The sequence below is a fragment of the Mesoplodon densirostris genome, chromosome 10 (genome assembly GCF_025265405.1).
Source record: "Mesoplodon densirostris isolate mMesDen1 chromosome 10, mMesDen1 primary haplotype, whole genome shotgun sequence".
Lineage (NCBI taxonomy): Eukaryota > Metazoa > Chordata > Mammalia > Artiodactyla > Ziphiidae > Mesoplodon > Mesoplodon densirostris.
Window position 1 is genome coordinate 24,125,830 of NC_082670.1, and position 27,067 is coordinate 24,152,896.

At 55.6% G+C, this 27,067-nt stretch overlaps 3 protein-coding genes across 6 annotated transcripts; 1 reads left to right on the forward strand and 2 right to left on the reverse strand.

The window, feature by feature from the left end:
- Positions 1-32: 32 nt before the first annotated feature.
- SAPCD1 (suppressor APC domain containing 1) lies at positions 33-2,078 on the forward strand. The gene is made up of 5 exons (XM_060110931.1): positions 33-407; positions 660-800; positions 1,300-1,395; positions 1,498-1,587; positions 1,683-2,078. The coding sequence occupies exons 1-5, from the start codon at positions 294-296 to the stop codon at positions 1,776-1,778; spliced, it is 537 nt and encodes a 178-aa protein (XP_059966914.1). The 5' UTR covers positions 33-293; the 3' UTR covers positions 1,779-2,078.
- Positions 2,079-2,829: 751 nt separating this feature from the next.
- On the reverse strand, positions 2,830-11,496 carry VWA7 (von Willebrand factor A domain containing 7). Its single transcript, XM_060110670.1, has 16 exons — positions 11,257-11,496; positions 10,650-10,931; positions 10,050-10,146; positions 9,341-9,451; positions 8,686-8,881; positions 8,403-8,572; positions 6,683-6,795; positions 6,073-6,189; positions 5,398-5,583; positions 4,821-4,953; positions 4,550-4,702; positions 4,347-4,439; positions 3,707-4,008; positions 3,486-3,625; positions 3,109-3,283; positions 2,830-3,003 (listed from the first exon to the last, which is right to left on the reverse strand). The coding sequence occupies exons 1-16, from the start codon at positions 11,494-11,496 to the stop codon at positions 2,830-2,832; spliced, it is 2,682 nt and encodes an 893-aa protein (XP_059966653.1).
- Positions 11,497-12,238: 742 nt separating this feature from the next.
- Positions 12,239-26,824, reverse strand: VARS1 (valyl-tRNA synthetase 1). Of its 4 annotated transcripts, none has more exons than XM_060109292.1 (30): positions 26,642-26,824; positions 26,029-26,450; positions 24,672-24,806; positions 24,438-24,576; positions 24,083-24,207; positions 23,913-24,000; positions 23,609-23,709; positions 23,343-23,470; positions 19,337-19,501; positions 19,008-19,089; positions 18,402-18,521; positions 18,214-18,322; positions 18,027-18,121; positions 17,697-17,787; positions 17,322-17,446; positions 17,134-17,237; positions 16,889-17,047; positions 16,684-16,774; positions 16,461-16,566; positions 16,312-16,382; positions 16,097-16,222; positions 15,691-15,795; positions 15,540-15,608; positions 15,381-15,459; positions 15,129-15,256; positions 14,592-14,747; positions 14,235-14,441; positions 14,038-14,149; positions 13,617-13,942; positions 12,239-12,383 (listed from the first exon to the last, which is right to left on the reverse strand). In XM_060109292.1, the coding sequence occupies exons 2-30, from the start codon at positions 26,413-26,415 to the stop codon at positions 12,315-12,317; spliced, it is 3,798 nt and encodes a 1,265-aa protein (XP_059965275.1). In that variant the 5' UTR covers positions 26,416-26,450; positions 26,642-26,824; the 3' UTR covers positions 12,239-12,314. The 4 variants fall into 4 exon arrangements, with proteins under 4 accessions (XP_059965275.1, XP_059965276.1, XP_059965277.1 ...); XM_060109293.1 differs by having other exon boundaries at positions 23,913-23,997; positions 26,642-26,823; XM_060109294.1 differs by lacking the exon at positions 12,239-12,383 and having other exon boundaries at positions 13,623-13,772; positions 13,862-13,942.
- Positions 26,825-27,067: the final 243 nt, after the last annotated feature.

The following is a 27,067-nucleotide window of genomic DNA, read 5'->3' on the forward strand; positions in this document are numbered from 1 at the left end:
CCCGCCTCCTTAGAAATAAAGTATCACTGCTGGAGGGAGGCCCTCGGGGTCTACCCAGGGGGACTTCATGAGAACCAGCCACTTCAACAGACCCTACAGAAACAGATGAGAAGACGGGAGCCCAAGGGAGATGTTCTTTCCCCTCAAAGTAGGAACACCTCAGCCTGAGACAGACCCAGCAGGAAGGGCTCTGGGAGCCTGAAAGACTAGGCCGGGCCGGTGCAAGGCTGGGGGAAAGGGAGGGACCAGCCCTGCACCAGTGGGTGTGGCTCCACCCTTCCCACCTCAGAGCCATGGGGAGCCGGGGTCCTGGTGGGCTGCCCCTGGTGCAGGCCCCCTACACGGTTCTGCTGCTGCCACTGGAGACAAGCCGCCAAGACCCAGGGGCCCAGCGCTTCTTCCTCTGGGTGAGTATCAGTCCCGCAAGAGGCCCCGGGGAAGCCCCTCTCCCTAGATCAGTCTCCTGCAATTCCACTCAATTCTGAGGACTCGTAAGTTCAGCCCCTTGCTTTCCCTTGCCCTCCAGGTCCTCAGTGGCCAGTCTGGGCTCACACTCAGTGACCACATAGTGAACTGAGCCACGGGTTAAGAGTAAGGGCCAAGCGTGGCCCAGAACCCCGCTGTGGAGTGAGTCAGCCTCTGCTTCTTGCCTTTTTCAGCTGCAGAGGATGCAGGCTCTGGAGCGGGAACAGGATGCCCTGTGGCAGGGGCTGGAGCTGCTGGAGCATAGCCAGGCCTGGTATGAGGGCCGTCTGAGGGAGGCCCAGCAACAGCAGCTATATCTGGGGGCCCTTGGTGAGGTATGGGGCTGACCCATGGTATGTGGGGGCAGGGGTAGCAGGGACATGTGGACACAGCCTGACACCATCCTGGAAAGGCAGGAGTTAATGGACAGGGATCATCAATTGGAAGCAGCATTGTAATGACAGGATGCCACCAAGTGTTAGGTCGGTTCATTGTTGGGCCTAGAGGAGGCTGGTCTGCATTCCATTCAGAGGGACACAGTTTGGCTCACTCCATGGAGATGGGGGAGTGGTCTGGATTGTTCCAGTGAGTCAGGGATGGACAGGGAGGATCCAAAGAATAGAGAAAGTGGGTACTATGCTATTTGAGGGGGTTGGAGGATCTGGACTATTAAAGAGATGGAGTGGAGAGTACTGGAATTTCCCACCTGCCTGGCAGGGAATTGGGATGAGAGGATCCAGATGGAGGAGAGGAATGACCTGTGGTGATAGGAGAAGAGTGGCAGATGGTACTCGAGTTTTCACCACACTGTCTGCCTCTAACTCCTCCTTTTAGAATTTTCCAACAGATTTACACTCAGAGCCTGGTGGCCCCCAGTTTGCCCAGATTCAAAAGGTGAACATCTGTTTGCAGAATCTGATTCAGGGGAAGGTGAGTTTATTGTTTTTAGTTTACCCTTGGGAAGTGTGGGGGTAAAGAGGGGACTTGGGGTCAGCACTGGTCTAACAAAACAGCAAATTCCACCCCCCACAGTTCTCCCCGCATCCCCTGGACGAAGCTAGTTCCTGCGCCACCCAGGACTGGGAGGGAAGGCCAAGGAAGCAGAACGTGTGGCAGCAACACGTAAGCAGTAGAGGAGTGGGGGGAGGGCAGAAGCCCTGGCCCTCAGTGGGAGGGAGGGCACGGACATACCAGACTGTCTCCCTCCTCTTCTCCAGGTGGTGTCAAGGCAGCAGAAAGGAGTCGCTCAGCCAAAGGGGGAGATGGCTCAGCCAGGCTGCCCCAATGGACAGAGGGGCCCTACCCGTGTCTAATGTGTCCTCTGGTTCCCCTCAGTTGTGCTGGCAAGGCTGAGTCAGAACCCCCAGCCTCCTTATTCTGCTTCTTGACTCAATAGCTAAATGGCTCCAGGTGGAGGGTCAGCTGAAACCTGACATCTTGCTGTGAAGTTTCTTCTCCACTCCTGAAAACTTCCATTTCATCTTTTTGGTATCTTACGCTCTCACTCTTCCCTATATGATGTGCATAAGTGATCTTTCTTTGAAATCCCTCTGGGGAGAAGACATGTTTATTGGCACTGTCCTTCAACTTTAAATACAAAAATAAAATATAAGCATCTCCAGAATTTCAAAAATAAAATAGAAGCATCTCCAGAATTTCAATAAAAACAATTCTATAAATAACACTTCGGTCGGAGGTGGGGTACCCTCCTCCCCACTTCCAATCTTAGTCACTGCCCCATGTATCGTCCCCTCTACGTGAGCTTGGGAGAGCATGAATAAGTGGAATAAAGATACTACAGAGAGCTTCCCTGGTGGTGCAGTGGTTAAGAATCCACCTGCCAATGCAGGGGACACGGGTTCGAGCCCTGGTCCGGGAAGATCCCACATGCCGCGGAGCAACTAAGCCCATGTGCCACAACTACTGAGCCTGTGCTCTAGAGCCCGCGAGCCACAACAACTGAAGCCCATGCGCCTAGCGCCCGTGCTCCGCAACAAGAGAAGCCACCGCAATGAGAAGCCCGTGCACCGCGACGAAGAGTAGCCCCGGCTCGCCGCAACTAGAGAAAGCCCGTGCTCAGCAACAAAAACCCAACGCAGCCAAAAAATAAAAAAGATGCTACAGAGAAATAGAAAGCAACTTTCTCCAAAAATGAGTCCCGTTTGTTTCCCACAAGGGTTAGGGAAAGTGCATTTTGGGAAAACCCAATGCCCTCTATCCCAATCTTGGAAGGGACAAGTGCATGAGAAGGAAAACCTCCATCCCACCTGGGAGAGGTAGGGTCCGGAGGCCCATGTTACCTTCTTACCAATGGGGCAAGATGGCAAACAGTGCCGGAGACCCATCCCTCTAGGGGCTAGTGTGTCACCAGGAGGCCAGGCCTAGAAGGAGCAGCACGGCTCCAACTGTGCCCCACCAGGGGTTGCCCACCAGCCCTCCCCCAGCCCTGCCTGGAGTCACCAAGGTGGAAAGATGAAAGGCAGGGCTGGTGGTTGTGAGGACAGGGTCAGTCGAGTGGACAGGGGCAGGGAGCTGGTCCTGGGGAGAAGAGGGAGAGGCTGTCAGGGTGGCTGCACCCAAATAAGCCTGCACCGCCCTCCCCTCACCCTGCCTATCCTGCAATGGAAAGTGGGGGCACCTCACCTGCGGGGCGGGGCCCCACACCAGGAGCCGGAGGAAGGCATGGGCCGGGGGTACTGTGCTGGCTTCTCGATCCGTCGCGGTCACAGTCACCATCACCACGGAGTCTGAGGCGGCTGTGTCTGGTACCTTCAGCCACAGGCACCCCCAGGCGGACTCGTTCTGTTCCAGGCGAACCCTGGGGAGTGGATGCCGAAGTCCGGCTGAAGCCGCAGGCTCTGAATAGCCGAAAGCCAAGGGGTGGAGCCAAGCGCAGGGTGGGAGGGGAGCGAGGAATCTGAGCGCCAATTCGAAAGAGCCAGAGGAGCGAGTACCAGATCCCATGCCCTGGGAACAGAAAGATGGGACAAGAAGGGAGCAGGAGGTTTCAGGGGCTTCACCTGGAGAGGTTGGAGGTGAGAGCGAAGCTGGGGTTGACGGATGTCCTAAGATCGAGATCCTGAGGGCCCGAGAAGCTGGCGATGCGGAGGCTGAGCGGGGCCTCGGTGCCCGGCGCCAGGAAACCCGGGGGACCACTGAGCTGCGGAGGAGGGCCAGTCAGGGGAGGAGCAGCAGGCCCTGTTCTCTCCAGCCGCAGCCGCACCTTCCGCTGGCATCTCACCTCCAGAAGGACAGGAACTACAGCACAGGGCTGGGGGGCCGCCCGGTGCAGGCCCTGCCCCACTCCGTCCTGGCCAATCAGCTCCAGAGAGAAGGGTCCCGCGGTGGACAGAAGCGCGGGCGGTAGCGAGGCAGCGAGGAGACCTCGCTCCCGGGGTCCCATGGGCTCCAGAGGCACCCGGCCCAGCTCGGCACCGTACGGGACCCCTCGAAGGACGACGTGGGAGAAATGCGGCAGAGGATCTCCAGGGTTTCCTCTGGAGCCCAGCCCTGTCACTTCTACCAGCAGCTGGGTCTGGAGACCTGTGACAGGGGCGGGGAGGAAAGAACAGTGGTCTGCGTGAGGTTTGGAGACAGGGAGAAAAGCATGAACAGCTTTGAATAGGGGTTAGCTCTGGGGGTATGGATGGGGAAAAGGGGTTACCTCTACGGGTATTGATGGCGAGGGCCAGGAGGGAGTGCTGGGATGCTGGAAATGTTCTATAGCTTGAACTGAATGACGGTTATTTTTTATTATATAAAATCCACCCAGCTGTACACTGAAGTGTAGTGCACCTTATTAAATGTTATAACTCAATGAAAAGCTATATATATAATTTATATATATATACAAAGCAAGTTAGGGGTGGGGACAGATGTACCTGCAACTGGTTGAGTCAGGGGGTAGAGGCCAGGGTGGGGTCCATCCTCCATGGGGATCCCAAAGTGGAAGAGGAAATCCAGGGAGGTCTGGGCTGAGGGAGGGCGAAGGCAGTCAGAGACCGTCCAGAGATGAACGTGACTGATATTGCTCTCTGAGCGCTGCAGTCTCCCCTTCCTTTCCCAGGAATATCTCCCTCCTTACCTTGCACTCTCACCCGGGGGGTACCCTTGGCTGTGACCTGGATCTCCCAGGTTCCTGTCTGCAGGGGGTCATTCATGTTCACCATCCAGAACTGCCCAAAGCGGCGAGTATGACCTAGAGGCCCCTCACCTTCCTCCTGGCCCTGGGAGACCCCTGGATGGGTATTGGGGGCAAGAGATTGTCACAGGAGAATTCCTTTCCCTTAGTACATTACCCCTCATTCTCCAGTCTCCATTCTTGCCTCTGCCTTGAGACACACACATGGAAGTACCTGCAGGGTTTCTGATCCAGAAGCTGCTGACCTCCCCATGGATCCGGACTGTGACCCTCCGGAGCAGCCCATCCACACTGAACACAAGTGGCCTCTCAGGCACCACAACAGGAGGCTCCAGGGGAAGGGTCACCTTGAGGGGGCAGGACCGAAAAATGGGGGAGAAGATAAGGCATGGAATGAGGTGGGAACAAAGACAGGAGGAAGAAAGGTAGAGACAGAAAAAAACTAAGTAACACATGGGATACCAGTGAGAGAGGAAGGACCAGGGATGAAGCTATGATCAATGACAAAGTTGGAGGCAAGGGATTAAGGATGAGGCAACCACTTCTTGCCCCCCTTAAAAGATGGCAGGACTTCCTAGAGTAGCCGTGAAGACAGAATACTGGAGGCCAAGACTGAGGGTGGCAGTGTAGAAGGTGGGTAGCTGTGGATCTCAGAGGGAGAGAAACTTCCTTTCCCACCCTCTGCCTAGAACGGCAACTCAGCAATGGGAGCTATTTGCTTTCTTCTACAAGAAAGAGAAATGCAGGGTCACCATCGTCCCCTCAGTTCTGAGCTGAGCCCCCACACTTACCAGGTCAGATACGCTGTCCCCAACAATGGCTGCCACATCCTGAATGTACTGGTCTTTGGTGAAGATCACCTCTCCTCCTGAGGCCAGCGCCACCGCTTCATACGGCTCAAAACGCAGAGGGGACAAGACCTCACGCCGAGGTCGGCCCTGAACCCTAGATGGGTCTTCAGTCACCAGGAATGTGACCTGTGCCCAGAAGAAAGGCCAGTACTTGAAGTTTCTATTTGCCATCTACCATGGTAAATAAGGATCTCCTGTGCTCAAGCTTTCTACAGAGCTGATGATGGGTGGTAAATTCTCTGTCTACCCTCTGGCTGCTACAGCAGGGTCTCCCAATGACACAACCCCTGGGCTTCCATTAGAAGTTGCCATTCCCTGTAACTGTCACCATACTCATCCACATAGTGGATTGCTGGCAACCAAATCTCCAGTTCTTCAAATGGTTTATTGGGGGCAGATTCATATAAGAATTCAGCATAATTAAGGGTAGGGCCTCCCACTTTAGTATTGTTAAAGGGATCTGGAAATGTTATATTCATGGTCCACTTCTCCCACCCCCAAGCCAAGTCTGGTTTAACCACCCTAGTGTGAGTGTGACCCTTGTAATGAGAGTTGTCCTGCAGTTTACCGCATCCCTGGGTAGCTAACATTGAGTCTCCCACCAGCTATGCTTACTCTGCAACGCCGCTCCTGAGTCAGAGATTCCACCCGATTGGTGAGAAAGGCATCCTTGGGGGAGGCGTCAGTGAAGACGAAGATGTCTGAGAGTGGAGGTGTGTGCAGCAGGGCCAGCTGACAGGGGAGGGAAAAAACTGGTGTTAAAAAATGGCAGCAGTGGGACTTCCCTGGTGGTGCAGTGGATAAGACTCCACACTCCCAATGCAGGGGGCCGGGGTTCAATCCCTGGTCAGGGAACTAGATCCCACATGCATGCCGCAACAAAGAGTTCACATGCCACAACTAAGGAGCCCGCCTGCCGCAATTAAGGAGCCCATGTGCCACAACTAAGGAGCAGGTGAGCCGCAACTAAGGAGCCCACCTGCCACAACTAAGACCTGGCAAAACCAAATAACTTTTTAAAAAAGTGGCGGCAGTAGGGGAATGGGCAGAGCAAGGGAGGGCAGAGTAGGAGGCAACACGGCCCTGGAACCTGGAGTGAAGCGAGTGGGACTAGGTTCTGAAGACGGGGCGGAGGGATGAGGTCCCAGGGAAGCTCTAGCTCCCTTGATGGTGGGGCCTGGAAAGGGGTGGGGGGAGAAGAAGGGAAGGGGTGGGGAGGGCAGACCTCCAGGGCTGACAGGCACATCTCGGGCTCATCTCCACCTCCCAAGGCATGTATCTCATTGAGTTGTTGCCAGAAACTGTCAGGGTCACTGGTTGTAAAGACGGGGCCAAACCCTGGGAAAGGAGAAAGGAGACTGAGATAAGTGAGAGGAGGGCTCCCCTCATTCCCACCCACGGGCATCTCCCCAGTCAAGGGACCCCGCTGTGCTCCTTGAGTGGACAAGTATTGAGATAATAATATTCCTTTATATTTATACTGACAGGGTAGAACAAAGCAGGGGCTAGGTACGTCTGGTGGGAAAGTGGACCTCATTTCCTCACAAAATGGTGGCACTTCCTGTGGTCCTGAGTGGGCCTTTTTGGGTATATGTGTAAGTATAAAAAACAACTGGGGGGACTTACTTGGTGGCTCAGTGGTTAAGGGGACACGGGTACGACCCCTGGTCCGGGAAGATCCCACATGCTGCCGAGCAACTAAGCCTGTATGCCAAAACTACTGAGCCTGAGCTCTAGGGCCCACGAGCCACATCTACTAAGCCCACATGCCACAACTACTGAAGCCCACGCGCCTAGAGCCCGTGCTCCGCAACAAAGAGAAGCCACCGCAATGAGAAGCCCGCGCACTGCAACGAAGAGTAGCCCCCCGCTCGCCACAACTAGAGAAAGCCCGCACACAGCAACGAAGACCCAACGCAGCCAAAAAAAAAAAAAAAAAAAAAAGGCAACATAGATAACCAACAAGGACCTACTGTATAGCACAGGGAACTATACTCAATATCTTGTAATAATTTATAATGGAAAAGAAACTGAAAAAGAATATATATAACTGAATCACTTTGCTGGACACCTGAAACACTGTAAATCAACTATACTTCAACTAAAAAACAACAACAAAAAAAACTGGGTCCTCAGTTTCCTCACAGAAAAGACAGAGAAATAATAGTACTTACCTCAGAGAGGGTTATTGGGATGATTAAATGAGTTGATTTTGTAAATCTTAGAATAGTGCTTTGACACATAATAAGTGCTAAATTCTTAATTATTCACTTACTCGTACCTTTATCAAATATGTGATAAACCCCTTTTGAATGTCAGCTACTATGAGATTTATATAGGCAGATCAGACTCAAACCCTGCCCTTAGGGAATTCTCAATCCAAATTTTATTTGATGATCATTTTGACCCTGGGAGATAGGCAGGACAAGGTAAGTACTAATCCACTTTATGGATGATGAAATTGAGGAAAGAGAGGTTAAACAATCAGCCTAAGCACACACAGTAAGTGCTGGTCAACCCAGGCCAGATGATCTGACTTCTAATTTAGCGGGGAAAGGAATATGACGTAACTAGCTGTCTTAGACATTTCACAGAGGCCTGGACCCATCAACCCCACCCCCCATCTTCATCCCAACCTCTGTCTACAGGAAATGGAGAGAACTGAGAATGACTTATTAGAATGGAAGCCTAGGAAAGCAGAGGCTACCTGCCTAAGCACCCATAATGATTAAACTCATATGGAAAATGCTGTCATATTGGAAGCAGTGGAAGAAGTGGCTGATTGTTTCCTATATGCACACAAGTACCAGTAAAGACTCACTCAGGACCCTAGGAAGTGCCTCCGTTTTATTATGGAAGTGAAGCCATTAGGCCCACTTTCCTACCAGTGGCATTTACCCCTTGCCCTGGACTTCTCTCCACTATTCCGGCCAGACCCCAGTTACCTGGGTCATGGAAAGGCACCAGGACATAGTGGGTGGGCTCCATGGGGCCACCCCGTCGCTGCTCCACAATGTGGCGAGCCTGGATTTTGGCGGCATTGATCTCCTCGCCCATACTGCCTGTGGTGTCCAGGACGAAGCTCAGGCTGGAGGCTGGGGTGATGTCCAGAAGCCTGGAAAGCAGGCCAGAGATACAGTGAAGGGCCTGCACACTTGTCCCCAGCCCCTGGTTTCTCAACTCTGGAGCACCTACCTATTAAGGAGCCCATCCCAGGAGGCCACTCACCTGGAGAAACCCCTGTCTCCCAGGCGGCTTCGTAGGAGGCTGAAGGCCTGGATGGAGGCCAGAAGGGCCAGGTTTGCAGCCTGGAGGTGCAGCATGTGGTGGGGGGAGAAGCCTGGGGATGTGCTATCCTTGTTGATGCCTCCCCGTGGTGGCTGGGAGCTGCTCTGGTCAAAATGGCCCCCATGGCTACATTTCCCTGGGTTGGGGAAAGGGATCTGGAGGGTGGAGGTAAAAAACCCACTGCCTCCTAATAAAACGAGGCCCTCTCTGACCTGCCCTGACCCTCTCACTCCTCAGCAAAGGATAAGCAGACAATTAGGATATTTTGTAGAGGGCAAATGTGGAGTAAATCTGGAATGATTAGTTACCACAGCACATGGTGGATCCCCTGATCCCTCAGTTAGTCCCCAAAAGCTGCCCTCGGGCACTGAAGTCTTGTCGGCAGTGTAAGAAGCTGCTCCCACCTCCCCAACAATCATGGCCACCTCAGTGGGCCTTCATCCACCGGCTCCCCTCCCAGCATCCTCTCCTTCTTCCAAGAAGTGATGCCATAGGAAATAGGACAAGGGCTACAGGACTGAGATCCCTAGGGAGAGGGTCAGGGGAGAGGAAGTGACTTTCTCCCCTTACTTCTGGGGTCTTTCCTGTCTGGTACCTGGAGGTTTGGAGGGATGAGTTCCAAAGTAGCCAGAGGTGAGGAGTGTGAAGCCCAGCAAATTCCCGGGGCAGCTCCACTCGTCACAGTCGGAGCAGGTAGGATCGCCCACTGGGAAGAGAGGGCAAGGGTCTGGCACCCAAGATTCTGCTGCCCCTGACCTTTATCCCTGTCCACCCGAACTTCTTCAGCTTTTTCTCTCAACTGGAACAAGGTAAAAGCCCATAGGTACCCTTTGCAGGTACCCTTCCAGGCTTTCTGAACTAAAACCTGGAGCTCATGGCTGGCAGTGAGACTTAATATTTGAGACTGGGACTGTGCTAGAAAACCCGGAAGTCGGGGGGGGGGACCAATCCTACGGGAGTGTGCCCTCTGTGAGCTGTGGACAGGAAGTGAACCTGTCCTAGACAGGAGGCAGCTTCCGGGTCACAGTTCAGTTGGAAGGATGAGGGGACTGAGAGAGAAAGCCCTGTGTGATCCAGTGGGGGGAGGAAGCCGCGTGAGAGACAGAGAACTCCCTGACGTCTGCAGATCTGGTCCTGGCTCTGTCCTCTGCTGCGTGACCTTGGGGAAGCAGCTGACTGGCCTTTGGCTGAACTGAGAGACCGCACAGGTGGTTCCAGAGATGAAGCCATGTCGCATCCTATTTGACCCCAGGATGTGAGGCGGCTCTGTGGGCTCACCCTCACCAGTGGGGTCCCGGCCGTACCTTGCGCCAGGTTCTGCAGCCCCTGCCTTGGCCAGAGGAGGTGAGGGTGTGGCTGCTGCTTCCCCAGTTCCACCCAGTTGCTGTGACTGTAGAAATCCTGGTCCCAAGAGAACGGAGAAGGGGAAGAAGCCCTAGCTCACTGTTCTCACCGTCTCCAGCCCTAACTCCCCTTCCTCCCAGTGCCCCAGCCTGAAAGCCTCCTCCCACCCTGCTACTCCTCAGACACCCCAAGTCCCCTCCACTGCTCTCTCCCTTGCCCAGAATAGAGCTTTGCCGAAGTGGGAGCCTCCCACGTTTCTTCCCATCTCACTCAGAGCCCAGCCAGAGGCCTTTCAGTGGCCTGCACGGCCCACCTCTTGACCTCAGCACCGTCCTCTCTCATCTCACTCACCTGCTCCAGCCGCCAATGCCTCCCGGCTGTTCCCACAGGAAGCTGCCAGTTTGGAGGCAGGGACTAGGGAATAGCCCCAGGGCCTTGGCAAGCAGCGCCCCAGCCCCTTCTAGAGTAGGGGGAGGCATGGCTAAGGAGGCACCATTCGGGAGACAGGAAGACTGGAAACGAAGACCCCTCTGACCATGACCCCCCAACTCTGTCCTCACCTGCAAGGCATGAAGCGCAGCCCCGAGGCGCTGGCGGGCCAGGGTGTGGTCAAGGGCTCTGGCTGCCACCACAGTCTCCCCTAGAGCTCCCACCAGGCGTGTGCGCCCCTGGCCCAGCCGCTCGGCGTCAAAGTGCAAGTCAGGGTCATTCCTGGAAGTCGGCAGGAAGTCCTGGGCGGCATTGGCACGAGACACCTCTCCTAAGGCTGCTCGGAACCGCCGGGAAGGAGACCCAGGTCCAAAGTAGGCGGCAAAGAGGTTGTCGGCAAGGAGGGTGCGGCCCTGGGAGGGTGGGAGGGGGCAGGGGTTCCAGGGAAGCCCCTTGGCTCGGACCACTGCCTACATTTCCTCAGCTCTGTCACTCCAGGCTGGGTGTGGGAGGAATTGAGGGTGCTGGGCCCTACAAGGGAGGGGCAATCCTGGACATTCCTAAGGAGGGGGACTCCCGACTGTAGGACCAGGACTCCTGGGTATCGTTGCTGTCAGGAGGGGAGGAGGGAATGTGTGCGTGGGGTCCCTTCTCTGGGCAAGCAGGACCCTCAAGTAGTAGAAGTCCCCCAGAATGGGGGAATCCACCTGGGATTTTACCGGACCCAGGGATGCTCACCAGGAAGTCCTCAAGGCGAAGGGGGGGCCGACCTGGGGGCGGCTGCTCCAGGAAGAGCTGCAGGGTGACGTTGAGCGCCGCCTCCTCGGTCAGGTCCTGGTGGGTGATGGAGCCGGGGGCAGCCAGAAGGCTCCAGATATTGGGGAAGAAGGCAGATGCGGGGGGGAGCAGTAGCTGCAGCTGCAGCAACAGCAGCAGTGAGGGGCCCAGGTGGGACAGGGGCTCGTCCGTGGGGAGCATAGCTGAGACATGGACCTGGGGAACAGAAGGCTCTCCAGAGAGCAGGCAGCGGCAGAGATTTCAGGGCAGGCCCGGCCCTGTCTCCACGGGCACCTGCTTTGGCCCCTTAACTGGCTTCCCCGCCCTCTCCCTTCAATCATCCAGACAACCTGAGGGCCTCTCAGACCAACAGGGACTTACACCTGCAGGGGAAGGGTCTGAGGCTCCTCCCCCAGCACCGCACCCCCCACCCCGCAGCTAACGCCCCCATGCAGAGGAAGTCTCTCTAGGCCTCTCCCCTACCTGGTTGCTGGGTCTCCAGGCAGGCCGGGGGGATAGGGTGTCACAGGGCACTTAGGTCAGAGTTATAATTAACCTCGGCCGGATTCAGTGGAGGGAGGGAAGGGGAGGCCCCGGCAGGGTGTGGGCAGGACAGGCAGCCCCTGGCCCCTCTACTCTGGCCTGCCCAAGGCCACAAGCAGCAGCCAGCACCAGGGCGGGCCTCCCACGGCTAGAAGGCTGGCCGCAGTGCGGAGGTGAGGGAAGAGCTGGGAGGCGGCGGCGGCAGCAGGAGGGGGAGCGTGACTCAGGCCTGGCCCAGGGCCAGGGCCAGACGCAGAGAGACGCACCTCTCTACCCGCCAGGACCCAGTGTCTCACGCCCAGCCCGCGGCCCTCCTGTTCACGTTGGCGCCTCTGAGGATTCAGGAACCCGGCCCCTCAGCACCCCGTCCCCAGCCCCACCACACACAGCCAGGAGATGGTTTTGTGGCAAAATATTTTATTGCTGCCATCCCCATGGTGGAGCACTGGGCGTTACGAGGGCTGGAGCCGGGTGTATCACAGCATCTTCTGAAACAGGGAGATGGCCTCATCGACCTTCCTGAGCTCTGCTTCTGTCTGCTGGAGCTGAGGGCAGAAAAGGGGGTGAGTGGTGAGACCCAGGGCCAAGAGAAGAGAACCCCAAAGGCCCACAGGAGCAGAGGGGTCAGGGGCTTCCCTGGTGGCTCAGTGGTTAAGAATCCGCCTGCCAATGCAGGGGACACGGGTTTGACTCCTGGTCCGGGAAGATCCCACACGGCGTGGAGCAACTAAGCCCGTGCGCCACAACTACTGAACATGCATTCTAGAGCCCGTGAGCCACAACTACTGAGCCCACGGGCCACAACTACTGAAGCCCGCGCGCCTAGAGCCCGAGCTCTGCAACAAGAGAAGCCACCGCAACGAGAAGGCCGCGCACCGCAACCAAGAGTAGCCCCCACTCGCGGCAACTAGAGAAAGCCCACGTGCAGCAACGAAGACCCAACGCAGCCAAAAATAAATAAATAAATTTATATATTAATAAACAAAGAGCAGAGGGGTCAGAGTTGGAAAGACGGGCGAGGACCACGGGCAGGGGGTAGTCTGGGGGAACTGTGTGCTTGGCTAGCCTGCTTCCCCCTAATTCCCCACCTCCCTGTTCTCTTCCACCATCACTGGTCTCCTGGGTCCTGTCTTTTCCCAGAGTGGTCCATTCCCAAAGACAAAGGGGCTTCAGGGCTCCTGTGTGCCACCCGGTGGCTCAGCCCCAGCCAATGACTGGGCAAGCAGAGCACAGTGGTTAGGAACAGAGGCTCTGAGGGGCCCTTCGCCTCCATCTGGAAAATGGTGTTGGTAATACCGCCCTGCCATGAGAGGGCTACTGGGACAATCACGTGAGACAAGCCTGCTCAGCCGCCAAGGCTCTGTAACTCCTAGCCTCCACTCATGTTTCTCTTTTTGTCCCTGTGGTTTACCCCACGGCTCCTCCCTGCAGGGGTCCCAGGTGATCTGCTAAGCTTCCTGACTGTATTGGGCCCGTCCCAATCCCAGCCCCGCGGCATGTGGATACCAAGTTCTGGGAAGCGGGTGGTGCACGAGGGGTCTGACTGGGAGGAAGGATGGATGGATGGATGGTCTGCTTCCATCTTCAACTTGCTGTGTGCCCCTGGGCTGTGCCCCTGCCTGGCTGTCCTTCATGTGTGAGAGGAGAGATTACGTGGTCCCACCTGCTCCTCCAGGGCTTGCCTGGGGCCCGGCAGAGCAGACGCAGGAGGGGATTTGATGGCAGAGGGAGTGATGGGGTGGGAAATGGGGAAGGAAACGCCCACCCACACCACACACCTTGGCTTCATCTGCCTCCTGGACTTTGAGGGGCACTTTGACGGTGTAGCCCGAGGCGGCGCGGCGTTCCCGCAGACGCTGGGCCTGCCGCTGCGCCTCATCGTGCTTGGCCTGCAGTTTGCCCAGCTCCCGGGCCGGGTCTACCAGCCCCTGCAGCTGCAGGTGGACAGAGCAGCGGTCAGAAGCCAGGGCCACAGCGCAGCCCTGGGGTGCAGAAGCCCCCAGCGCCAGGACAGCCACTATACCCGCGCTGGCCAGCGTCTGCACATAGCCCGACACTGCTGATGCCAGGGTGCCTGTGGCCTCATCAGCCACTTCCAGGAAACCTGCGTGGGAGGGAGAAAGGAGACGAGACGGCCACACTGGACATTGGTCCCAGAGTGGGCTGAGGGGACGGGGGACGCGAGGGCCTGAGGCTCACAGTCGGGCCGGATCCGGGTGAGGTTGTAGTCGGCACGCAGGGAGCGCACGGCTCGAGTGATGCTCAGGGCCAGCTCGAAGGCGGCTTCCGCCTCAGGGTCCTTCCAGGAGCACTGTTGGGTGGAGGAGGGGGTGAGGGAAGCTGGGGGCTGGCTCTGCAGAGCTACCCGGAGCCCTGCTCCAGGCCATACCCCGTACCTCCGAGGGCTCCGGGTAGGAGGTAACGCAGAGGCTAGGGGGAGCTTGTGGCGTCCGCCGGGGCAGCCTCTGGAACAGCTCCTCGGTCACAAAGGGCATGAAGGGCGAGAGCAGCCGCAAGCCGACGTCCAGGCAGGTGTAGAGGGTCTGGCGGGCGTGCTCGGCCGCCACCTGGTCCACCCCATTCAGCACAGGCTTCAGGCACTCCTAGGGGAGGGGGAGGCACAGGGCTCAGGGCTGGGAAGGCCTAGCTTCCAGCCCTCGTTGAACTGGTGAGGACTGGGAGGGGGACAGGCTGGCTCAGGTCTCAGGCCAACCCAGGGCTCTGTGCACCCCGGCCCCTCGGCTCCTCCTCACCAGGTAGACGTCACAGAGCTCATAGAGCCAGAAGCTGTACTGGGCGGTGGTGACAGCTGGGAAGTCGTAGGCCTGGAAACCTTGGTTGCTGAGCCTCACAGCTTCAGTCAGCCGGCTGCGGATCCAGCGGTCCACCAGGCTCTCGCGGCCTCCAGGCTTGGGGGGAAGCACCATATCAGGCGGGGGGCCACCATATGCCCAGGGGCAGGGGAGCCAGAACCCCATGGGAACGGGAACCATGGGGAAATCTGCATTCCAGGAGCCTGATGGGTCCAAAGCAACCACCATGTGCCCAGCGCCTGGGGGAGAAGGGGCAGGCGCCCCTCCACCTTGAGGGAGGACCGCAGTGCCTGAGGCTCCTGATGACACCCTGTCCCGACATCCTTCTGTCCCCCCAGCTAGACAGAGGCTCCTTGGGGGCAGGAGCCAGGCTTCCTGACTCTGTGGCTACAATCCTGAAACAGCATGGGCCGTGCTTGATGGGAAGGAATGCAACCTGCGTGGGTGCTGCCCACCTCACGCCCACCAGGCCCTCACCTCAGAGGTGGGTGAGGGCACAAAATCCTTCCCAAGGCCACGGAGGGCAAACTTGGTGGCGTTCCAGAGCTTGTTGCAGAAATGGCGGTATCCCAATATCCGGTTCACATCCAGGTTGATGTCACGGCCTGGGTGGAGGTGAAGTGTGAGTCCACACCGTGCTCCCTCCCAGCTCACACCCAGGGCAGAGAAGAGAGCTGTGCCTCAGGGAAGGAGGAAGGATGCAGCTGAGACAGGTTTGGGGAGCCGTACCCTGGGATGTGTAGGCGCACAGTCCAAACCGGAGAGCATCGGTGCCACACTCGGGGATCCCTGCCGGGAAATCCGCCTTCTGCGGGGGAGGAGTGAGCGTCCTGAGCCAGCCTCACCTGCCTTCTGCCCAAACTCCAGCCCCGGGCCCACCCTCTGTACCTGCCCTTCTTTAGCCTTTTCCACCTCGCTGGGGTCCAGGTTGCTGTTCAGTAACTGGTCGTGGAGGCCCTGAGGGTGAGGTGGGAGTAGTCAGGGGCCCGCGGCCACCACCCCACAGCCCTTCCCGGCCTGAGCCCGCGCCCAGCCCCACCTGCAGAGAGACTCCATGGATAACGTCCAGGGGGTCAATGACGTTGCCTAGAGACTTGCTCATCTTCCGGCCGTGGGCATCCCGCACGATGGCGTGGAGGTAGACCTGCGAGGCAGGGAAGGGAAGGCCTGTGGGGATGTCTCCCCACCTAGACCCCAATGCCTGTCCCCCTACTCCTACCTCTGGTTTGCCCTCCTCTGAACCTCAGGCCCCTCGGTGTCCCTGCCAGCCCCTTCAGTGCCTTCGTGTGAATTAGAGGTGCTCCCTCCCCTAGGAAGCTGGGGTGCAGAATCACCTAGTAGAGCCCAGGCTGGCTTTGAGACCCACAAGCCTCCTTGGCCAGGCCCACCCGCAGCTGCCCAGGTGAGGGAGTGGACAGCGGGAGGGGTCTCAGCAGTCTCCACACCTCTCTGAAGGGCAGCCTGCCAGTGAGCTTCAGGCCAAGCATGACCATCCTGGCCACCCAGAAGAAGAGGATATCATGGCCCGTCTCCAGCAGCGTCCCCGGGTAGAACACACTCAGATCTTCTGACTGAGGGCAGAGCAGGGCGTGAGTGATGGGGAGCCAAGCACCCACCCCCAAGACTCCCACCCCACCCTGCGCTGGCCCCGGGAATGTACCTGGTTGGGCCAGCCCAGGATGGAGAAGGGGAAGAGGCCAGAGGAGAACCAGGTGTCCAGTACGTCTTCATCTGAGGGGGGCCAGAGGTCAGACGGGGTAGAGGTGAGGATCAGCCCCCCTCTGCCCCCACCCCAAGGCCCCGCCTTGCCTTGCTGGAGACTGATCTTGTCAGGGGACACTCCAAACTCCTCGGCTGCCTTCTCCAGAGCCTCAGCCTTGGTGCGCCCACTCACCCAGTACCGCCCATCAGGGTCCTGCCACAGGTGGAGTGAGTATCCAAGGGGGCACCTCTGCCTGTCCCCCCACCAAGATCCAATGAACACAGAGCCCCCTCAAGACGTGCCAGTACCCAGCCCTGGCCCGGTTCTCACCTCCCCTGGGGGTACAGCTGGGTCACTGACAGTGACGAAGTAGGCTGGGATGCGATGGCCCCACCACAGCTGCCGGGAGATGCACCAGTCCCTGCAAGTGGCAGGGGGAGGAGAGGGAATCAAGGAAGGGCAGGAGGTGCCCTGGCCTCTGCCCCTCTCGGCCCCTCGCCCGGTCGCCCTCCCCACATCGAGGGGCCTGACGCACCTGATGTTGTCCATCCAGGCATGCCACGTCCGTTGATGGGCCTCGGGCAGGATGCGGAGGTCGCCCCGTGTCACAGCAGCGCTGGCGGCCTGGGCCATTTCCCCACAGCGCACGTACCACTGCGGCCGCAGGAGAGGCTCCACCACGTCCTTGGAGCGGCTGCAGGTACATGTGGGTGGGGAGGCTGGGTGGCGAGCACCCCGAGAAACCCGTCCCCTCCCCCCTCCCCTGGCCTCCACCCTCACTTGCAAAGTGGCACCACCATGGGGTTGTCCTCAATGCCACGGAACAGTCCCCGCTCCTTCAGCGCCGCCAGCACTGCCTTTCTGGCCTCAAACCTGGGCAGGCCCTGGACGGGAGACAGGCTCTGTCACGGCCGTGCCAGGTACCCCGCCGTCTCCTGAGCCAGCCACCACGCCCCAGGCAGTCTCACCAGGAAAGGTGGGGGCACGTTGACAAGGGCCCCTTGGGCGTCCATGATGCTGATGGCCTCCAGCCCGTGCCGCTGCCCGACCTCATAGTCATTCTGGTCGTGTGCAGGGGTGATCTTCACCGCGCCTGGGGTGTACGCGGGGGTGCCAGGGTCACGAGGGACTCACAAGAGTCTCTGCCCACACGCACCCCCCCTTCTGCCGACGGATGTGGCCCTCAGACCACCCGTCCCCCATCCCCCTCACACAGTCCCCTGAGAACCAGCCCAACTCCCGCCTGCTCAGGTGAAGCTTATTTTTTTCTTTGAAAGGGAAGACGGACAGCACGAGTGTGCCTCACGGCTCCTTCCTCTCCCCACAGACAGCCCTGTGCTCACCTGTGCCGAACTCCATGTCCACAAAATCATCGAAGACGATGGGAAGGCTCCGAGACACGAGTGGGTGGATCACGCGCTTCCCCTTCAGGTGCTGGGGACAGAGGGAGATGCCGAAAACGCACAGAGGGCTGGGCCCGCCTCCCTCCTACGCAGGGTCCTGACTTCCTAACACCCCAATTCCATCTACACGGCCAGAAAACCACCAGCGGATGAGTTTCTGATCCAATTTCTCTCATCAGCCGGGGGGCTCAGCGCCCACCGCCCCCACGTAGCGTGGGGGCCGCTTCAGCCAGCATTCATCCCCCAGCTGCGGGCAGCACACCGCCACACCTGGTATCTGGGGTCTTTGGGGTGCACGGCTACGGCCACGTCTCCCAGCATCGTCTCAATCCGAGTTGTTGCCACCAGCACCTCCTCGTCGCTGTCTGGGGTGACAGGAGGCCTTGTGGGCTCAGCGCTGGGCCCTTCCCACCCCCCAGCCAACCCAGTCCAGGATCCTGGTGCCCCTGGTTCCTACCTGAGCCTTGGACCTTGTAAGCAAAGGAGACGAGGACCCCAAACTCCACCTTCTCCTTGTAGCCAGGCACAGAGAGCAGGGTGCGGCCTGTCAACTCCTTCTTATCCACCTGTGAGGCGGAGATTAAGAAGAGTGGCCCAGGGGCTGGGGGTGGAGATGGGGAGAGCTGGGGGAGGGAAGGGGCACACCTCAATGTCTGAGATGGCAGAGTTGAGGGTGCAGGACCAGTTGACGAGGCGGGTACTACGGTAGATGACTCCTTCCTCATGGAGCTGGACAAAGGCCTCCGTCACGGCTGCTGACAGTTTCTAGGGGGGAACAGGGGGAGCCAGAGATGGGCCTCGGTGTCAAGGCAGCAGGGGCCAGTGAGACCCGGCTGGCCCAGAGCCCCACTGCCCGGCACACAGACCCGTTTAGGGGCTAGAGAAGTACTTTTCTTGAGGGGGAGAGGGCACTATGGGAACACAGATCGGCAACAGCTTGGGGATACTGTAGATGGCAGGGAAACCACTCAGCTAGGGACAGGTGCTAATGCAGAAAATCCTGGGGGTTCAGGCTCCAGGGGAGGGTGAGGCCCCACCATGTGCCACTGGAAGGAATTTGAGCTCCTAAGGTAGGTGACAGGTAACACAAAGGGCCATGACACGGGGTAGAAAGTGGCATTTGCAGCTGAGCCCTGGTGGTTTCCTACGAGTGGGCCACCTCCTGGGGGAGGGCCCTGGGCATATGCTCTCTTCCGTGGGGAGCTACCTACTCCTACCCCAGCCCCGAGACCCGGCCCTACTCCTACTCACAGGATCCATGGTGAAACAGGCTCGATTCCAGTCCAAGGAGCTGCCAAGCTTCTTCAGCTGGTGGTAAATCCGGTCACCTTTCCTGGAAGTGGACAGAAAGGCCGGGATCAGCATTCAGGCCTGGGCTGGAAGGAGACATCAGGCAGCTAATGGGGCAGAATGTGGGGATCACTCATTCCTCTGAAATGGACATTGTCCCTGGGGCCAAATGACCCTCAGCCTCTGTGGGAGGGTCTGACCCTGCAGCCAGGGTTGCAGGTGACAGAGATCTTATCTGGACAGGGGACAGGGAGGCAGGGCTGGGATGTCTGCAGGGACACTGCACTCACTCCTCCTTCCACTTCCAGACCTCCCGCAGAAAGGCCTCTCGGCCCAGCTGGTGCCGACTCAGCCCCTGCTCGCGCCAGAGTTTCTTCTCCACCACCACCTGGGTGGCAATGCCCGCGTGGTCACAGCCAGGATTCCACAGGGTGGTCTCCCCGCGCATGCGGTGCCTGTGGGGGGAGCACGGAGGAGCAGAGGTGAGCGGGCCGTAGGGCTGCCCCAAAGGAGGAAGGGACTCCAGGCAGGCAGTCGGTGAACTTGAGAAAGAGAGGGGCGATGGGGCAGGACTCTCCCAACTCTAAAATCACTGTCAGGCAGAGATGTGTGAGGACAGCCAAGGCAATTTGGCAAAAGAAGGACAGAGAGGAGGCTCTCGCGCAGCTAGATATCAACACATGTGAGAAAGTTACGATTATTAAAAGAAGTTTTTACAGGAACTAGGAACAAAGTTATAGATTAAGGAAACAAAACAGTGACTGGAAACAGATTCAAGCATATTTAGTAGTTGCTAAACGTGGCATTTCATATCAGTGGAGAAAGGACAAACTATTCAATAAATTTGCTTGGGACACTAGCTAATTGGTTGGAAAAATCGCCCTACTTCCCCACAGCCACAAAAATAAACTTATTTACTTTAAAATAAATCTAAATTTAGTCTAATTTTAATTTAGTTAAAAAGAAAACCCCTCAACTTTAGAAAACAAAACTATGAGAAAAGCATTAGAAAATGGTATCGTTTCCAAAAATTTAAAAAAAGAAGAAAATAATAGGTGATTGTGTTTGTAACTTGGAGGCAGGAGAGATCTTCTTTAACAAGACAGTAAAGATTAAGTCAAAGAACACTGGTAAACTGACTAGGTTAAAACATAAAACCTCAGAACAATAAAATCTCTGAGTTGAAATTCAAGGACTAGACTATTTTGGAGAAAATGACTGGAAGCTAGTAATATTTCAGGGAATTAATCAGGGGATGAATTAGAGAAATAGAGATGGTAGTATCGTGAGTCTTCACCTACCATATTCTGGTACAAGTAAATGCAGTTTACTCTTTTTTCTTTTTTTTTTGCGGTACGTGGGCCTCTCCCATTCGGAGCATAGGTTCCGGATGCGCAGGCTCAGTGGCCATGGCTCACGGGCCCAAGTGCTTCACGGCATGTGGGATCTTCCCGGACCGGGTCACGAACCCACGTCCCCTGCATCGGCAGGCGGACTCTCAACCACTGTGCCACCAGGGAAGCCCCCGCAGTTTACTCTTAATCAAGCTCTGTGCTGATGTGGCCCATAAAGCATTGAACTGTAATGAACTTTTTGGTGACCTTTGAGAAGTACATTTTAAAGTAGGGGAGAGGACCAAATTAATGTCAGCTATTATTATTGTTATTAGAAAGTGATACATGTTTATGGGACTTCCCTGGTGGCGCAGTGGTTAAGAATCTGCCTGCCAATGCAGCAGACATGGGTTCGAGCCCTGGTCTGGGAAGATCCCACATGCAGCGGAGAAACTAAGCCCGTGCGTCCCAACTGCTGAGCCCGCGTGCCACAACTACTGAAGCCCACGTGCCTAGAGCCCGTGCTCCACAAGAGAAGCCACTGCAATGAGGAGCCTGCGCAGCACGACAAAGAGTAGCCCCCAACTGCTGCAACTAGAGAAAGCCCACGTGCAGCAACGAAGACCCTACACAGCCAAAAATTAATTAATTAATTAATTAATTTAAAAAAATGATACGTTTAAAAAAGAGTGGGTGAGAGAAAATTACTATAGAAATACAGTAATACTGTGTTCATACATTATTTTCAATGACTCATCAAACTGCATTATACCCATTACTCTATCAGTCTGTTTACCCCCACTGGGTTTAGATCTCCTTGGGGACAGGACTGTAGCAACTCCATTCTCTTACAGATCACAGACATTCTTATATGCTGTAACGGATATGAACATTTTCTCACCTTTTCAAGATGTTGTTAAACAATACTATTAAAGAAATCAAGCATGAGAGAGGAAGATAAAAATATTATTTCACTAAAAGTGTCTCTTGGGGAGCATATAATTTCGGCCAAAAAAAAAAATCAATAAAATGTCATGGACATTTGTAGAAAAACACCCTATTCTCTGCTAGAAGAAAAAGGAAAAAACATAGGTAGTCACTTTTATTTCATTTTTATGTCTTACTGGTGGAGATACTTATGGCTGTTATTTCACGTTATCTGTGATTCTAAAACATTGACATGAATCTATTCCAGTTAAATAATGGGAGTTTCTAATACTTGATTTAAACCATGCTCATCAGAAAAAAATGTTGCTACCTTAAGTGTTCTGTAAGAAGTGTTAAACCCTTCCTCACGTAAATAATCTGGCTGTTATATGTTATATGTATTTAACACAACTCTGTTTTTGCAACTCTTAATTCCTTGCAAAATGCTAACTCTGATGTATCCCAGTCCCCTGAGCAGAGCTGGCACATAGTTATGTCCTGAAATATTTTTGACCAAATTAATTGAGCTTAGTAGGACACTAGAAAAACTTCTCAAAATTTAAAATATAATAAATAAACCCTAGTTTCAATAGATAAAATGCTGTTTTAAAATACTTTTTAAAAGAAAGTCATCACCTGAAATATTAGCCTTTGTGGTTGTTAACTAGTCAAAATATTAACAGTGGGGGAAAAAAATCAAGTGCTAGAACAAGAGAAAATGTTTATAACATATATAACAACAACAAAAAAAATCAATAGCCAAAATGTATACATAGACTCTATAAAGAATCTTCTAACGAATGAAACAATTTAAAAAGTAAACAAACAAAGAACAATAGAAAGATGGGCAGACAATACATATAAAGAGAAACCTGACTGGCCAGGATACATGAAGAGACACAGCCTCACTAGTAATCAGCAGTAACAGAAATAACCATTTTCCCCCCATCAGATTAGCAAAACAAAGACAGATAATGTCCAGGGTTGGCAGGGGCACACCTCACATGCAACTCATGGAGTATAAACTGGTAAAGCTGTTTTGGAGGGCAACTTGCCAGCTTCTATTTGTACTCAATAAAGTCATGCCCCTTGGACACAGAGATTTCACTTCTTGGTATCTATGCCAGAGATATGCTTCCACAGGAGCTTAAGAAAACATGTATAGGAAATGTGCATTCCAGCAGTTTTCAACAGAGAATCAGGAACCACCACTAATAAAAAAGTGACACGGGCTTCCCTGGTGGCGCAGTGGTTGAGAGTCCGCCTGCCGATGCGGGGGACACGGGTTCGTGCTCCGGTCCGGGAAGATCCCACATGCTGCGGAGCAGCTGGGCCCGTGAGCCATGGCCGCTGAGCCTGCGTGTCCGGAGCCTGTGCTCCGCAACGGGAGAGGCCACAACAGTGAGAAGCCCGCATACCGCCAAAAAAAAAAAAAAAAAAAAAAGTGACACCATTATGCAAAGCCACACCAAGGAGCAATGAAGGAGAATGAAGTCAGTCCGCATATAAGGACGAGGAAAAATCTCTACGATAAACTGTTAAGGGTAAGAAAAAAGTTGTAAAATAACAAGTTTGGTGTGATCCCTTTACAGAAAAGAAAAACCCATTTCCCAAAAGGAAAACTACACATTTTTATGGGTACATGTACATGTAAGCAAATAGGAAAGGTCTGGAAAGATACACATCCAAGTGATAACAATGATGTGTGCTAATTCTTAGCAGGGAGTAAATCTGGAGGAGGGAGGTCAAGGAAACTTGAAGTTTTAAATTTCTTACAAGAATATATTCACGTATTTCTTGCTAAATTCAAAATAATGTTATTTTTAGTGGCAAGAGAAGAGAGTCTGCAAGTGGAAGTGCTGGTTACTTGACCAGGAGAGGACGCTAAGTCATCAGATGGGAGTGACCCAGAGAGAAGTGTAGCACCACCAGGGGGCAGAGCTGAGGGCCCCAGTCGGCAAAGAGAAGGGAACCACAGGAGTGTGGAGCCAGAGAAGGCAGAGGGAACCAGTTGGAGGGGAGGACGGGAGCTCACCATCGGGTCAGGGAGTCCTGGATGGCGTTGGTGAGCGCGTGGCCCAGGTGCAGAGAGCCTGTCACGTTGGGGGGTGGAATGCACATCATGAAGATGCCCCGAGGATTTGGTGCTGACACACTGGAACGCTGACGGGGAGGGAGGATGGGTACTTATTACTAAGGCCTCATGTCACCTCTTCTGGTCCGCTCCCAGGCAATGTATCCTTCAGCCCTGTCCTTCCCCGCCCCCATCCCCTCCAGGCCTGGGCAGCAGTGCCCACTCACCCCATACTCGGGCTTGAAGAAGCCCTGCTGCTCCCACCAAGGGTACCAGGCAGCCTCCACGTACTGAGGGCTGTAGGAGTCAGGCATGGTGCCACTGACATCTGAGGGGGAGGAAGGGAAGGGTCAGAGCCGAGGCTGGGAGCAGCGGGGAAGGGGACAAGGGGCCAGCAGAGGAGGACCTGGGACTCTGCAAATCCTCACTAAGCAAAGTAGTGGGAGCAAGGACAGAGCAAAAGGGGTAAAAAGAGAAGAGACCAGGAGGGTAGAGATGAAGAGTGGAGGTCTCTCTTCCCCCTCCTAGTACCTTTCTTTTCTCCAGGTGGGGTTGGGAGGTCATAGGTAATGACCCCAGGATCCCGTTTCTCCCTCTTCTCTGGTTTTGGTTTCTTCTGCTTGGGAGAGAAAGGACATAGGTCCAGATATCAGCCGCTCACCATGGCACCAACCCTCCATCCAGCTCCACCAGCCTCTCACCTCCCCAGGGGGTGGCTGCTGCTGTTGGACCTTCTGCTTCTGTTGGAATTTCTCTAGCTTCTCCCGTTTCTTTGCCTCTTTCTTGAGTTGAGCAGCTGTCTTTGGGGGTGCAGGGACCTCAGAGCCTGGAAAGAGGCACAGAAATGCAGACCTGCGGGAGACCCTCTGTGAAGAGCGCTATTACGTCTCAGATGGCCTATTTCAGCTGCCCAAAGGCTCCCCCATGCTGACCTCCCACCTACCCCCGCCCAGCTCCTGTCCCAGTGATTCTGCTATTCCTAAGAGACAAAAGAAAGTGAGCTGCATGAAAGGCCCCAGAGGAACCCCTTCGCTCCCACCCTCCATCCTTCCTCACCTGGCTGTTGGGAGAGAGGCCTGGCCCCTGAATACACAGCCACCTCTCCCAGCACGGCCCGGAATTCTGGCTGCTGGACACATGTGATAAACCAGCGAGTCACATTACCCCAAATCCGGCGGGCAGAGGGGTCCAGGACCTGGGGTGGGGAAAAGAAATGAACTGTCCTGAGTCACCCTATAGTGAGGTCTGAGGGAACCTGCCCTCATTCTTCCCCAAGCCCCAATGACTCACATAACGGAAAGGCAGCAGCAAAGCTGTGACAGCCGCCAGGTCAGCCAGAGTGGGGGCCTCTCCAGCCAAGTAGGTGTGCAGCCGAAGCCACTCTTCCAAGGGGCTCAGGGCCCTGCCCAGGGCCGCCAGCGCAGCCTAACAGGAAGGCAAAGGGGTATGAGATAAGGCTCGGCCCACCTCAATCCCCACCCCCATTCAATCCATTTGGCCTCCTTCCATTCCCACAAATCACCAGTTCCTTCTTCACTGAAATGATCATAATAAAAATACTTACCATTCATTCAATAAATTCCTACTGAACGCTTTTTTTTTTTTTGGCCATACCACGCAGCGTGTGGGATCTTAGTTCCCCAAAGAGGGCTCGAACCCGCGCCCCAGGTAGTGGAAGCATGGAGTCTTAACCACTGGACTGCCTACTAAACGCTCATATGTCAGATACGATATACTAAGCACAGGAAGTTAAAGATTACATGAGGCAACACAGTAACTGCTTCAACAAATATTTTTTTAAGTATTACTGCGTGCCAGGCCTTCTCTAATGAATGAGGAGACAATATGAGCACACGGAGCCCCTGACCTGTTGGCATTTACCTTCTGGGGCGGAGACAGTAAATGTGCAAATATATAATGTATTACCCTCTTTTCTTCCTAAGTGCTATGAAGAAAAATAAATGGAGCTGAGGGGGAGAGAGAATTCCAATGAGAGGGGGCCTCTATTTAGATAGGGTAGTCAGGATGTGAGGGAGCAAACCAGGATCTAAGTCATATACTCGTTTCATTCATTCATTCATTCAAAACATACTAAATATCCACCATGTGCTCAATACTCTGCAAGGAGGTGGTGGTGTAAGGGCAGGAAGGCACAGCTCCACTCAAGAAGAATTTAGTTATAATCCGGTGTGATTCTCTCTCCTTTCTCCTACTTCCCTTCTTCCTCATCTCATTTCTCCTCCATCTTCTCCCAGCAACTGTCATCTCTCCAGGCCTGACTGCCACTCCTCATCTCTCCTTCACCCAATCTTTTCCTACAATTCACAGTAACCTCTAACTAACCTCATCAGTTTCAGATTCATCAAACTCTTACTCTGAGACTTTAAAACACCTGGCACTAGATTATGTGCTCTGCACACATCTTTTCACCTTCTCAACATGTTCTCAATTTTCGTTTTCACAGACATAGGAAGACCAAGGTTCAGAGAGTTTAAGAAAACTGCCCAAGGTTACCATATCAGGTGGCAATCTGGAATACGATCAATCTTTTTCTACGTCTGACCTGCTGACTTCCTGGCTCACCATCCATTCCAAGTCTTGCTTCCTTCTTCTAAATTTCCCCCTTCCCCTCTGCGCTTCTTCTCACCTGGGGGTCCTGGCCAGAGCTTCGGAGTCCCAAGGCTGGCAGCGTTGCCCCACAGGCAGCTGGTATCAGCTCCGTGTCAGCGTAACTGACCCACTGTTGGACGAGGACGGCTGCCCGACTACCTCCAGGGCCCCCCAGGCCTGCTGGCCACAGCAGCTGGGCCACAGCAGTGGCCCCCCACACCCACAGCCCACCGGGCCCCTGTTCCAGGGCGGGCAGGCGGGGTGGCGGAAAGGGAGTCCTGCTGGTCGGGGGCGGCTGGAGACAGATGCGGGGGTGGGCTCCTCCCCATCCCGGACCCTCCCCATGCTCCCCGTAGCGAGCAGCTATAAGGGCTCGGAGGCTTGGGAAGGCATCGGGGTGAGAAGAGACGTAGAGAACGGACATGGTTATGCAGGAGGTCCGAACGAGGTGCAAAAACCCTAAGGAGAAAGAAAGGGTAAGAACGAGGGACCCAGGAATCTGACTGGACTTCAAGAGCCGAGGACCCAGCTCTCGGAGTGGCAATGACAGTGGGGAACTTCCCGTGACCGCGGGCCCTCGGGGAGTGTGGGAAGCTCGTAGGAGCCCCTCAGCGGCCGGCAGGACGCGGGTTCGGGCTGTATATACGTACTGGAGGGAGGTGGTCACACTGAGCCTGGTATCCACCTCATAGCCAGGCGCCGGCCGAAGCTGGACTGGTCTGGCGGCTGGAGCCGGGGAGTCCAGCGGGCGTGGACGGCGGGCAGTTGTCCGGGCGACCCTAGCTCCCTGCGACAGCAGCCTGGGCCGTCGGCGCCCACGTGTGACTGGAAGCGTTTCCGGGCCCGCGGGTCCTGGCGGGGGCAGCCGTGCCCCGCCTGAGTGTGCGGGCGCTGCCCTTCCCGACCCTGGCCCGGGTACCGCGCCGCCCGCCGCAGACCGCGCTCCGGAGGAACAGCGAGGGGCGCAGGCACGGGGGGGCGGTGTGGCGACGCGCCCGGAAACCGCGCTCCCGTCAGGCGCCGCCGCGGGCACCCCGCGCGGGTCCTCGGCCGGGCGGGAGGGCGCTGCCGAGCGG